A 14,742-nucleotide genomic window follows, 5' to 3' on the forward strand; every position below is an offset into this window, starting at 1 on the left:
TCACTGCCATGCAATAGCATGGCACTGATCAGTGTTATTGCAGCTTGACTGCTCCTGCCTGGATCTCAAGCACGGAGAAGTTATTTGGCGATTGGACAACGAGGAGGCAAATAGGGATCCTCCTTTCACCACGGCAGTCCCGAACAGCACCACTGAGCTAACCGGCAATGTTTACTTTCGTTTTAGACGCGACGATCAAGTTTGATCGCTGCGTCTAAAGTGTTAATGCTGGACATCAGCCCAATTGGCAATGTCCGGCATTAACCGTCGGTCCTGGTTGACTATAGCAACTGGGACCCACTGGGTATGATGCGCGCTCACCTGCTGAGCACGCGTCATACCTGGGGAGCCGCAGATGGACGTTAATGAACGTCCATTTGCGGCAAGGGGTTAAGAATGCAGGGTGTACTGTACCTGCGCCCGCTCCTGTGGTATAACGCCGAGTTAAAGCGGATAGGTCCCGGCGGCTAACGATCGCCGAGACCCTGGCTAATACCGGACATCACCAGTTGCGGTGATGCCCGGTATTCCCCCTTTAGATGTGGCAATCAAAGTTGATCGCCGCGTCTAAAGTAAAAAAAAAAGCAAACCCGGCAGCTCAGTCAGGCTGATCGGGACCATCGGGGTAAAACCGCAATGCCCCGATCAGCTGTTAGGACATGAGGAGGGTCCCTACCTGCCTCTTCATTGTCCCATCGCCGATTCACTGCTCAGTGCCTGAGATCCAGGCAGGAGCAGTGGAGCGCCAATAACACGGATCAATGATATGCTATGGCATAGCATTGATCAGTGTTTGCAATCAAGGTATTGCATGTTGTGGTCCCCTATGGGGGCTATAACATTGCAAAAAAAAAGTGTAAAAAAATTGTTTATAAATGTGATTTAACCTCTTCCCTAATAAAAGTTAGAATCACCTCTTTTTACCATTTAAAAAAAAAAAACTTTGTAAATAAAAATAAATTTAAACATATGTGGTATAGCCGCGTGTGTAAATGTCCGAACCATAAAAATATAACATTAATTAAACCGCACGGTTAATGGCGTACGCGTAAAAAATTCCAAAATAGCGTATTTTTGGTCACCATGAAAAATGAATAAAAAGCGACCAAAAAGTCAGATCAAAACAAAAATGGTAACGATAAAAACTTCTGATCCCGGTGCAAAAAATTTGCCCTCATACCGCCCCGTATGCAAAAAATAAAAAAGTTATAGGGGTCAGAAGTGGACATTTTTTAACTTATTAATTTTCGCGCATGTAGTTATGATTTTTTCCAGAAGTAAAACAAAATCAAACCTACATAAGAAGGGGATCATTTTAATCGTATTGACCTACAGAATAAAGTTAAACACACTGGAAAAATGCACTGCGTACAAACGGAAGCCCCCAAAAGTTACAAAATGGCGTTTTATTTTTTCAGTTTTGTCCCACAAATATTTTTTTTTTGTTTCGCCGTAAATTTTTCGATTAAATGAATGATGTCATTACAAAGTAGAATTGGTGGCGCAAAATACAAGCCATCATATGGGTCTGTAGGTGCAAAATTGAAAGGGTTATGATTTTTAAAAGGTAAGGAGGAAAAAACAAAAGTGCAAAAATGGAAAAAACGCTGAGTCCTTAAGGGGTTAAAGGGGTACTCCATTGGAAAACATTTTTTTCTAATCAACTGTTGCCAGAAAGTAAAAAAAAAAAATTGTGAATTACTTATATTTAAAAATCTTAATCCTTCCAGTACTTATTAGCTTCTGTATGCTCCAGAGGAAGTTGTATAGTTCAGGAACTGCCCAGAGAAGGAGCAAATCCACATAGCAAACATATGCTGCTCTGCACAGTTCCTGACAGGACAGAGGTGGCAGCAGAGAGCACTGTGGTCAGACAGAAAATAACCATACAACTTACTGTGGAGCATACAGCAGGTGATAAGTATTGGAAGGATTAACATTTTTAAATAGAAGTAATTTACAAATCTATTTGGCACCAGTTGATTTTGATTTTTTTTTCCCACTGGAGTACCCCTTTAAGTATAGTAAAACTTCCACAATCGCAATGCCTAGCCACAAACCTGACCCCCACCAATGGTACTGTTTACCAATATCTCAGAATGGCATTCATCTTGTGCTGCAGTATGATGATGGTGCTGGCAGGTTTAAGAGCCCTGGTCAGGAGCTCTCCAATAGATAGATAGAGAAAACTGATGCATGTTTTTTCTTTTTAAATATAAAAGTTCTATTAAAAAAACCTTTCAACCTCTTTCATTTACTGCCCATTTACAAGCCCTCAATCTATTGTCTACTACAGTGTTTCCCAACCAGTGTGCAACCAGCTGTTTTAAAACTACAACTCCCAGCATGTCTTGACAGCCAAAGGCTTCAGTAGCTGGACTGATTTCTTCCTCTACAGCAGTGTTTCCCAACCAGTGTGCCTCCAGCTGTTGCAAAACTACAACTCCCAGCATGCCTGGAAAGCCAAAAGGCTTCACTAGTCGGACTGATTTTTTTTTTCTACAGCAGTGTTTCTCAACCATGCTGCCTCCAGCTGTTGCAGAACTAAATTCTCAGCATGGCCTTTGCACGCTGAAAATTTTTGTTTTGCAACAGCTGGGGGCACACTGATTGGGACACCCTGGTCTACTACCATGAAGAAAAAACTCAAAAACTGACATGTCTCACACTGCAGCTGCTATAGTGAAATAAAAATTAAATAATAATAAATAATGAAAAAATAAAAATAATAATTAAAATAAAATACATATTTTTTTTCCTGGAAAAAAAAGTAAAAAATTAAAATGCTTAACAAATTAGCATCAATTGTTCCCATATCATTACTTAGACTACATTATTAGTTAAAAATATTTGATATTTTAGTATCTTTGTCCCTCTCTAATATCATTTTAGTTTGGCGTATCACCCTACTCACATAGCAATGTATTAAAAAATAAATGAATAAAAATGACATAAATAAAATATAAATATATATCGTTATAAAAATAAATAAATAAAAATATAATAATAATAATAATAATAATAAATAGTGAAAAAAAAAATCCCAACTCTGACTACCTTACCTAAGAGATAACATGTAGTCGTGTTTATATGGAAAGTAGTTGCCCGGCTCATTGCAGCAGTATTTTAAGTCAACAAATCCACAGCAATAGATGAGATCTATGGAGTCAGTCTTCCTTGGACAGCCAAAACTATTGACAAAGGTGTTGTTGGAGGTGTAGTAGCTGGTGCAGGTCTCCGGCAGGTGTCTTGTCATCCTGAGAGCACTGTTGTCTTTAGTGTTATGGTGTCTCCCAGTAAGGTTCACCTCTCACGCCACACTCTTTCCTTTTCGTTGCTCTGAATCCACTGTACTGGTCTCGCAGTTATTACTGCATTAAATTACATTTAAGTTAAATGAAAAGGACCCTGAGCGAATCTTGAAAATAGCTTGTTGGTGCCATCTGCTGTAGAGTTTGTCTTTTGTGTGCACCGAATGGAGGGAACCTTATTTGTTACAATATATCTATATATGTCTTTATTTAATATATATTTTTTTTATTGGACGTTGGCAAGTGAATTGGCTCTATATAAGTAAATACTCTTAAGAAAGTGTCACATATGGCATATCTACAGTGAATACAGTAGCTGTTAACTAGGAAATTCAAAATCTCATCTGCATGCTGCGGACGCCGGCAGAACATGACTATCTAATCCTAACCCCTAATCCTAACCCTTACCCCTAATCCCTACTCCTAACCCTAACCCCTAATCCTAACCCTAACCCCTAATCCTAACCCTAATCCCTACTCCTAATCCTAACCTTAATCCTAACCCCTAATCCTAACCATTACCCCTAACTCAAACCCCTAATCCCTACTCCTAACCCTAAACCCCTAATCCTTACCCTAACCCCTAATCCTAACCCCTAATCCTAACCCCTACTCTTAACCTTAATCCTAACCCCTAATACTAACCCTAACCCCTAATCCTAACCCTAACCCAAACCCCTAATCCCTACTCCTAATCCTAAAATTAATCCTAACCCCTAATCCTAACCCCTAATCCTTATCCCTTATCCTAACCTTAATCCTAACCCTAACCCCAACCCCTAATACTTATCCCTTATCCTAACCTTAATCCTAACCCTAACCCTTAATCCTTATCCCTTATCCTAACCCCTAATCCTAACCCTAACCTTAATTCTAACCCTAACCCCTAATCCTAACCCCTAATCCCTAATACTTATCCCTTATCCTAACCTTAATTCTAACCCTAACCCCTAATCCTACCCCTAACCCCTAACAGCGATCAGCTCTGATAAGGGCTGAGAGCGCTGAACTCAGGAGCGCAGGTCACATTCGGGTATGGGTCTCAGTTTTTTCACTTGACTGGTGCTAGGACTGCTCGAAAATGTTCCGTCTCAATAGATATCAATTTTTTCTGTCATTAGAATTTCAGAAAAATTCTGCCGTGTGCATGGACCAGCAGAATCCTATTGAAATCAACTGGACTCTGCTGCAACGGAATTTCCGAGCAGAATTTTACCGCCGTATTCCGCATAGAATTTCCACTGGGTGGGGGTCCATGGACACTACAGAATTTGAGCAAAGAATTTCTGTCAGCAAATGCGGGTAAATCTTAAGAGGAATTTGCCACGGCAAAGAATTCTTGAGATTCAAAGTCCTATTGACTAATGGCCATTTCTGGGCGGATTCCAGCACTAGAATGAGCATGTTCATTGTCTCAGCACAGTCCGAACCAGTCAGAAGTATGCGCTCTGCAGCAGAGTCTCATTGAAATGAATTGAGAGCAAATTATTAATAAATGTAGAGTGTGCATGGGCAATGGAAATTGTGGTGCATGTGTGTGTATGCAGCAAAATCTGGAACTGCTGATTGGAAATTGACTTTTCAATGTTTAAAAATTTGCATATTCGCCTCCAAATCAGCAGCAGAAAATCTGCATCAAAATCTGCACAATTTGATGTGGATATGCTGCTGTGAAAACCCTGCAAAAAGGCTGTGGATTTTTTGTTGCAGAAAATGGGCAGCATTTATGCTACGTTCGATACTACCCTTAGAGTGGACATACATTGTATTAGTGGAGATACACTGGACATATACAAGCTGACGTTGTGCTAGGGAATTATTTACAGTACACTTCTATGGATCGCTTGTTGACAGAAAACGGTGTTACGCTTGCACTGGCTTTCCAAGATGTGAACAGAAATGAAAGGAACAGTAGCAGCACAGCTAGGAAGGGGTTCCACTAAACACTGAAATGTTGCTGTTGAGATTAAAGGGAAGCCTTAATTTACCTTTCAGGGACAGTGAGGATCCTCTGAAGTAGGCTGACAGGTTCACAGATTATATGTATACAACCCAGGCTATCTCCTTCTGCACATACCACTAGCTAAACACACTTCCTTTGTGCCGTCCTGGTCTGTTTGTTACAAGAGCCTATGGGGTAAGAAGTCCATTCTGAAGTGATTTAAATATATATCTAAGGAATCACATGGGCTATCAAATGTAGAAAAAGGACAGTAACTATTTAAGCTGAATTCCCATAGGATGGATTGGAGGATTTCACCATGTTGATTCACATAACTAAAATAATTGCTTTGGCTGTCCCAGCATGCTGGGAGTTGTAGTTTTACAACAGCTGGAGGCACACCATTTGGAAAAGACTGGTCTAGTGGCAGAAAAGATGAGGAATGATATGAATTCATTTTAGATGAGAGTTAAATGAAGTGTCCTGAGAAATGTATCTACTTGAAGTGTTCTGCTAATTACTTTAAGTCTGCTTTAATTATGTGTAATTACATCTAGAGATACAAAGAATGTGCAGTTCATCCATGAACAGTAAGTAGTATTACTGCGCCATCTTGTGGATAAAAGAAATCACTGCAGTATCACACAAGTTAATGCATGTTAGTTGTAAAGCTATTGGAAAGAGTTAATATAATCGCTTATAGAATAATTCACATGCAACCATTTTATGAAATCCGTGTAGGAAGGTCAGACAATATTTTTATTAAATTTGCTGTAAATATTTAATTTAGCAAAGCTACGATTTGTTTTCTAATTCACAGGTAAGAGATGCTGTATGACCTACACTAATGACCCCCCCCCCCCCCCTACACACACACACTTACCTACTTCCTCATACTGCAGGGCATCTAGAAGGGCACTATTTGGGGCACTGAGGCTAGGGAGCAGGTGGGCAACATGCTGGAAAAATGTGGAGCTTAAAATGTTTGTTGTCCGGCAGAATCTGTGGGGATGAGTCAGGGTTGGAAGAAGAACTACATGTATAACCTCATATACTACGCGGAATCGAAATATGTCAACTGTAACAAGATTGCAATAATAGAGTCCTCCTGAAGATAACGTAACCCTAGTGTGGCGTGAACTAGGAGCAATAGTGTGCGTATTATATCATACTGATGCAAGATTCACAACAGACTCATGAACAGGATTAAGATGACAGCAATAGCGGTTTCCTCATTGTGAACCTGGAGTAACATATTTGCACCAGTGAAAAGACTGCGGACATTATCCTGTGTTCAGAGAACGCAATAGATCTGTAACAGTAGTGTAAACAATATATGTTATAGATACGTTTTTGAAGCTTTTATACATGCGCTGAGGATAACGAGTGTATGTGCCTGCAAAAGGACTGAGGAAATGCAGTGTATATCCCTATAAAAGGACTGAACTATTGTATTTTACAGGATTAATGTATCAAGTGGAGACATCCTTGTTTGGGAGAGTATCCGGATATGTTGCAATAGAAATGGATCCCATAATTTTTAGTGGCATACTTAGTATGAACAAGCGCTGAGTGGTCACAGATGTCAAATGCATTAATAGTAATCATATCCCAGTACATGGTTTGGTGTTGATCATATACATGTAAATATCATATACATGATAATTTAGGATTTTTAGATACCTATTTTTATATTTTATATAGTATATTAAAAGCTAAGTTTTAAGGTTCTCTTATTAGTCTCTAGTTTTCTAGCTTCATGATGGTCTAGCCAGAAAGAAAAGAAAGGGAAAAAGAAAGATCCAAGAAGATGGAGGTGAGTCAGTCGATGTAACTGCACTGTAATCACTTATGTGGTCTGCACATCCTGTGTATAGCCGGGGCCACCACTATATGAGCTTGGTACGGGGGTATTGTTCTATGTTCACTGGTTTTTATACTGTTACTATGTGGAGGTAATGGTTATGGAGTGGCAGTATTATTCTCCCTTGTATACTGGTATTATTGATAATATTGGTCAGGATACAGGATTTGGTCATTATGATGGTAATATGTATGGTGATAATATTCCTCCTTGTATACTGGTATAGACACAAGACTCATTCTCTCATAGATAGACGAATTAGCACAAGACTCAAAACAGGATTCTATCCTAGGAGATCCAGGATCAAACAAGGGTCAAAACAAGACTGACAAACGCACAGTGTAAACATGGGCTAGGGAACACAAAGCAGATCGGACAATACAAGAATGATTTTGTCAGTAACAGTATGATGGTAATACATATTGTGATAATATTCCTACTTGTATTTTGCAATTTTTTTTCATTTTATATACCATGGGGGAGATGGTGTGCGGACAACCACGGGGGTGGTTATGGGGTGTTCTTCAGACTAAGCTAGAATGGTATAAATCTGTATTATTATAAGGAGAACACCCTACTAATCTCACAATTCAAGTTTTGACTTTGTTACGTTATGTGCACGCTGGCCGTGAGCGCATGGTCCCGTTACCTGCTGCTGCGGGGCCCGGTCTCGCATTGCAGGACACGCCCGCATGTGAGCCCCAGTCTGTCACTCACCTGGGGTTTTTCCTGCCCCTGCCTCTGCGCTCCGTCGCACGTGTTCCCGTCCCCTATGGCGCGCGCCGGAGCTTTAAGATCTAAAGGGCTAGAGCGCTCATTAGTGTAATTCACCTGTGGCTCATTGATGAATTTCTCCACCCTCCTCACTTCCCTGCCGGATCTTTGTTGCCTTGTGCCTGAGATAAAGCATTCCTAAGTATTGTCTTGCCGTGTATCTGATCCTTTGCTCTGTAACTTGACCTTGCTGCTCTGCCACCTGCCTACTGACCTCCTGCTACATCCTGACTACGCTTCTGTTCCTCCTGCCTTGACCTTCTGTTATTCTGACTATGAACTTCCTTATCCCTCCTGTGCCTCGCATCTCATCAGCCGCCTGTGTGGTCGAGCCGTGCCAGGGGTAGCGACCTGGGTGCTTCCTGCCGCATCAAGTCCATCCCGCTTTGCGGCGGGCTCTGGTGAAAAACCAGCGGCACCTTAGACTCTGCTCCCTGGTACTGTCTGAGTCATCTGCCACTCAGGTCCAGCGGATTCACATCCACCAGAGTTCCTGTCTTCTGAAACGTGAGTGTTATAGTAAGATCCCGCCATGGATCCCGCTGAGGTACCCTTGACTGAAGTTGCGAATCTTCCCTCCAATGTGGTACGTCAGTCTCAGCAACTGGCGCAACAGGCGCAGCAACTTACCCAACTGTCTGCTATGATACAACAGCTTTTGGCCTTGCAACAGCAGCAGCACCCACAACCTGTCCTACTCCCTCCTCCAACTCCTACAGTGTCTTCTGGCTCCCAGCTACGTCTACCATTACCCTCTAAATATGACGGTGATACACAGTGCTCCATGCATTTGATGCTCATATCTGAACTGTTTCCGAGGGAACATGCTAAGGTGGCCTTTGTTATTAGCCTACTGTCTGGAAAAGCCCTGGCCTGGGCTACACCCCTTTGGGACCATAGTGATCCGGTAGTTTTCAACTTGACGGCTTTTCTGGAAAAATTTCGCTGTGTCTTTGAGGAACCCGCATGTGCCTCGTCTGCTGAGACGGCTTTGCTGAACCTATGTCAAGGGAATTCTTGCGTTGGTGACTACGTGGTTCAATTCCACACTCTTGCCTCAGAACTAGCATGGAATGATGAGGCCTTGTGTGCAACATTCAAAAAAGGACTGTCTAGCAGGATTAAAGATGCCCTGGCTGCACGTGATCCTCCTTTTTCTCTGACTGAACTTATCCACCTGGCCACACGTATTGATGTGCGTTTTGCTGAGAGGCAGAAAGAACTGCGCTTAGAGAGGGAACCAGCTCGAACACGGAGATATCCTCACCTGGCACCCATATTTGAACATCCAACTCTACATTTTCCTGCGCCTCTTGCCGAAGAAGCTATGCAAGTGGATTGTTCCCGTCTTAAGCAACAGCAGAGACCACAACGATGCATTGAGAATTTGTGTTTGTATCTATATGGGACCATTTTGTTAGTTTCTGTGAAACTTGTGCCCGTGACAAAACCCCTCAACAGAGACCTGCAGGACTCTTACAGCCTTTACCCATTCCGGAGACTCCCTGGTCCCATATTGCCATGGATTTCAGCACCGATTTGCCTACATCTCATTTCATTCCTCTACCAGGTCTTCCTTCTGCTCCACAGCTGGCAAAGTACTTCTTGCATGTCTTTCGTTTACTTGTTCTTCCTCATCATATTGTTTCGGATTGTGGTGTGCAGTTTGTCTCTAAGTTCTGGCGAGCCCTTTGTAACCGTCTGGACATCAGTCTGGACTTCTCCTCGGCCTACCACCCTCAGTCCAACGGTCAGGTGGAGAGGGTTAATCAAATTCTAGAGACTTATCTTCGGCATTTTGTTTCAGCTCGCCAAGATGATTGGGTCAACCGTCTCCCCTGGGCTGAATTCTCTTATAATTATAAGGATTCCAAGTCCACGAGGTCATCTCCCTTTTTTGTTGTCTACAGACACCATCTGTTTTCTCCTCTTCCTCTCCCAGTTTCCTCCGGAGGGTCTGCTCTTGATGAGCTGGTCCATGACTTCTCCACCATCTGGCAACAGACCTGACAGTCTTTATCCCAGGCTTCTTCACGTATGAAGGCGCAAGCTGATAAAAGTAGAAGACCTCCTCCGTCCTTCCCTCCTGGTGACATTGTGTGGCTTTCATCCAAATACATCCGCTTCAAGATCCCCTGTTACAAGTTTGGTCCTCGCTACCTTGGCCCCTTCCAAATTCTACAAAAAAATCAACCCTGTCTCCTACAAACTATGTCTACCTGCTACATTACGTATTCCCAATTCCTTCCACGTCTCTCTCCTCAAGCCACTTGTCATAAACTGTTTTTTTTTTACAGAAGAATCTTGTCCCCACACCTGTCTCCGACTCTTCTGACATCTTCAAGGTTAAAGAGATTCTTGCTGCAAAAACCGTGAGAGGTAAACACATTTTTTTGGTCGACTGGGAAGGTTACGGTCCTGAGGAGAGATCTTGTGAGCCTGAGGTGAATATTCTGGACCGTGACCTTCTCAGGAGTTTTCTGACTCATAAAAGGAGGTGGAGAACAAAGGTGGGGTACCGTTATGTTATGTGCTTCGGCCGTACACGCTGGCCGTGAGCTCATGGTCCTGTTACCTGCTGCTGCCGGCAGGGCTGGGACTCACATGGCGGGACACGCCCGTATGCGAGCCCCAGTCCGTCACTCACTTGGTGTTTTTCCTGCCCCTGCCTTTGCCTCTCTGCTCTGGTGCGCGTGTCCCTGTCCCCTAGGGCGCGCTGGAGCTTTAACATTTAAAGGGCCAGTGCGCTCATTAGTGTAATTCACCTGTGGCTCATTGATAAATTCCTCCACCCTCCTCACTTCCCTGATGGATCTTTGTTGCCTTGTGCCTAAGAGAAAGCATTCCTAAGTATTGTCTTGCTCTGTGACTTGACCTTGCTCCTCTACCGCCTGCCTACTCACTTCCTGCTATGTCCTGACTACGCTACTGTGCCGCCTGCCTTGACCTTCTGTTATCCTGACTAAGAGCTGCCATATCCCTCCTGTGCCTCGCCTCTCCTCAGCTGCCTGTGTGGTCGAGCCGTGCCAGGGGAAGCGACCTGGGTGCCGCCTGCCGCAGCAAGTCCATCCCGCTTTGCGGCAGGCTCTGGTGAAAACCAGCGGCACCTTAGACTCTGCTCCCTGGTATGGTCTGAGTCATCTGCGACACAGGCCCAGCGGATCCACATCCACCAAAGTTCCTGTCTTCTGAAATGTGAGTGTTACAGACTTCACTAGTTAAAGGCTATGGACACCCTTGACATGGAAAGAAATGATCTTTATATTCCTGTTACTGGTTACTTTAAGTTAATAATAATAATACAAAAAAGTTATTTTTATTTTTACACTAGATGTACATTTTAGACTTTTGTCATGTGTTTTTCCTGATAATACATAGTGGGAGTGAGACCTTTGTGTCCTTGTTTCCAGCCAGGGTGCCTTCATTGTCAGAAAATATTTACATTTTTTATGTTTTTATGTGACAATGCTAATAAGAAATATTCTAGGTCTTTATGCTGGCCACTAGAGTGATGAAAATAAGCTGATCTTTTCTATTCTCTATAAAGTTAGCTTTGTAGTATATACAGACACAGAATAATCAATTACAAGAAGCTTCTCATAAGCAATTTAAAAAGGACTTATCTGACTTCAAGAACAAATGGGCATATAATTTAGATTCATGTTTGATTCACAAACACAATATGTCTACTTTATATTTGCATCATAAAGTTGACATGTTTTTACTTTTGGAAGACATCAGAGGGCTTCAAAGTTCAGCAGCAATTTTCCAATTTTTCGCAAAATTTTCAAAATCGGAATTTTTCAGGGACCAGTTCAGGTTGAAGTAGATTTGAAGGGTCTTCTGGTTAGAAATACCCCATAAATGACCCCATTATGAAAACTGTACCCCTCAAAGTATTCAAAATGACATTCAGTAAGTGTGTTAACCCTTTAGGTGTTTCACAGGAATAGCAGCAAAGTGAAGGAGAAAATTCTAAATCTTCATTTTTGACACTCGCATGTTCTTGTAGACCCAATTTTTGAATTTTTACAAGGGCCACATGTGACCCCATTTTGGAAACTACACCCCTCACGGAATGTAATAAGGGGTTCAGTGAGCATTTACACCCTACTGGCGTATGACAGATCTTTGGAACAGTGGGCTGTGCAAACAAAGAAATTATATTTTTTAGGGATGCACCGATATATCGGCGGCCGATACATATCGGCCGAAAATAGCTATTTCGGCAAAATGCCGAAACAACTAAAAATGTGCCGATAATGACCCACCTCCCCTGCCCGCCCACAGCACAAGTTGCAAACACTGCCAGTGGCAGAGACACTCGTGGGGGGTGCAGGGGGGGCCGGCCGCAACATCTGGGGGGGGGGGGGGTTGCGCTCTCCGGGATAGGAATACTTCTTTTTATGTGCCCGGGCCGGCTCCTGTGTGTGGCTGCAGGCGGGGGCCGTCCAGAGCATATAAAAACTAATACTGTGTACTAAAAACCAGGGGGCCTCCAGCTGTTGTGAAACTACAACTCCCAGCATGCCCGGACCGGCAAAGTCTGTCCGGGCATGCTGGGAGTTGTAGTTTCACAACAGCTGGAGGCCCCCTGGTTTTTAGTATACAGTATTAGGTTTTATATGCTCTGGTCGGCCCCCGCCTGCAGCCACACACGGGAGCCAGCCCGGGCACATAAAAAGAAGTATTCCTAATCCTATCCCGGACATCCCTGTGTCCCATGTACAGTGTATATGGCTGGAAGCTGTATGTCTGTGGGGTGGGGGAACTGCTGACCTAATGTGGGGGGGAGCTGCCTACAAATGTGGGAGGAGCTGCCCAATATTGGGGGGGGGGGGAGAGCTGCCTAATATTGTTGGGGGGAGCTGCCTAATATTGTGGGGGGGGGGGGAGCTGCCTAATATTGTGTGGGGGGGGGAGCTGCCTAATATTTTGGGGGGGGGGGGAGCTGCCTGATATTGTGGGGGGGGGGGAGCTGCCTGATATTGTGGGGGGAGCTGCCTAATATTGTTGGGGGGGGGGCTGCCTAATATTGTTGGGGGGGAGCTGCCTAATATTGTTGGGGGGAGCTGCCTAATATTGTGGGGAGGGGGGGGGGGAGAGCTGCCTAATATTGTTGGGGGGGGAGCTGCCTGATATTGTGGGGGGGGGGGGGGTGCTGCCTAATATTGTGGGGTGAGCTGCCTAATATTGTTGGGGGGGAGCTGCCTAATATTGTTGGGGGGAGCTGCCTGATATTGTGGGGGGGGGGGAGCTGCCTAATATTGTGTGGGGGGGGAACTGCCTACAAATGTGGGGGGAGCTGCCTAATATTGTGGGGAACCAGCCTACTATTGTGGGGGAACTGCTGACCTAATGTGGGGGGGAGCTGCCTACAAATGTGGGGGGAGCTGCCTAACATTGTTGGGGGGAGCTGCCTAATATTGTGTGGGAACTGCCTACTATTGTTGGGGGGAGCTGCCTACTATTGTGGGGGAAATACTGACCTAATGTGGGGGAGCTGCCTACTATTGTGAGGAACCTGCCTACTATTGTGGGGGAACTGCTGACCTAATGTGGGGGGGAGCTGCCTAAAAATGTGGGGGGAGCTGCCTAATATTGTTGGGGGGAGCTGCCTACTATTGTTTGGGGGAGCTGCCTACTATTGTGGGGAACCTGCCTACTATCGTGGGGGAAATGCTGACCTAATTTGGGAACCTGCCTACTGTTGTGGGGGAGCTGCCTACTATTGTGGGGAAGCTGCCTACTATTGTGGGGGAGCTGCCTACTATTGTGCGGGAGCTGCCTACTATTGTGGGGGAACTCCCGACCTAATGTGGGGGAGCTGGCAATCTAATGTGGGGGAATCTAATCTAATCTAATGAGCGGAGCGCTGCATGCATTTTACCAGAAGACGGGGAGAAGTCATTTTCGGTATCGGTATCGGTTTCGGCCGGACATTTTTTTTTATTTTGGTTTCGTTTCGGTTCTAAAATTTCCATTTCGGTGCACCTCTAATATTTTTCTTTTTCACGTACCACTGTTCCAAAAATCTGTCAGACACCTGTGGGGCGTAAATGCTCACTGTACCCCTTGTTAAATTCCGTGAGGGGTATAGTTTCTAAAATGGGGTTACATGTGGGTATTTATTTTTTTGGGTTTATGTCAGAACCGGTGTAAAATCGGCCACCCCTGTGCAAATTACCAATTTAGGCCTCAAATGTACATGTGCGCTCTCACTCCTGAGCCTTGTTATGTGCCCGCAGAGCATTTTACGCCCACATATGAGGTATTTCTGTTCTCAGGAGAAATTGCCTTACAAATTTTGGGGGTCTTTTTTTCCTTTTACCTCTCGTGAAAATAAAAAGTAAAGGGCAACACCAGCATGTTAGTGTAAAAAAAAAAAAATTTTCACACTAACAGGCTGGTGTAGACCCCAACTTTTCCTTTTCATAAGGGGTAAAAGGAGAGAAAAAAAAATTTGTAGTGTAATTTCTCCCTTGTACGGAGATACCCCATATGTGGCCCTAAACTGTTTCCTTGAAATACGACAGGGCTCCGAAGTCAGAGAGCGCCATGCGCATTTGAGGACTAAATTAGGGATTGCATAGGGGTGGACATAGGGGTATTCTTCGCCAGTGATTCCCAAACAGGTTTCCTCCAGCTGTTGCTAAACTCCCAGCATGCCTGGACAGTCAGTGGCTGTCCAGAAATGCGTGGAGTTGTTGTTTTGCAACAGCCGGAGGCTCCGTTTTGGAAACACTGCCGTACAATACGTTTTTCATTTTTATTGGGGGGGGGGGGGGGGAGAGTGTAAGGGGGTGTTTATGTAGTGTTTTACTCTTTATTAGGTGTTTGTGAATGTACCC

At 44.0% G+C, this 14,742-nt stretch overlaps 1 protein-coding gene across 1 annotated transcript in view; it reads right to left on the reverse strand.

The window, feature by feature from the left end:
- SHISAL2B (shisa like 2B) overlaps positions 1–3,320 on the reverse strand; it is a 139,771-nt gene extending 136,451 nt beyond the window's left edge. The window contains exon 1 of the mRNA XM_056541323.1: positions 3,063–3,320. Within this exon, the coding sequence (XP_056397298.1) occupies positions 3,063–3,256 (194 nt within the window). The 5' untranslated portion in view covers positions 3,257–3,320. The remainder of the gene's footprint in view (positions 1–3,062) is intronic.
- Between the last annotated feature and the right edge of the window lie 11,422 nt (positions 3,321–14,742).

Source organism: Hyla sarda, chromosome 1, assembly GCF_029499605.1.
Source record: "Hyla sarda isolate aHylSar1 chromosome 1, aHylSar1.hap1, whole genome shotgun sequence".
NCBI classification, from domain to species: Eukaryota; Metazoa; Chordata; class Amphibia; order Anura; family Hylidae; genus Hyla; species Hyla sarda.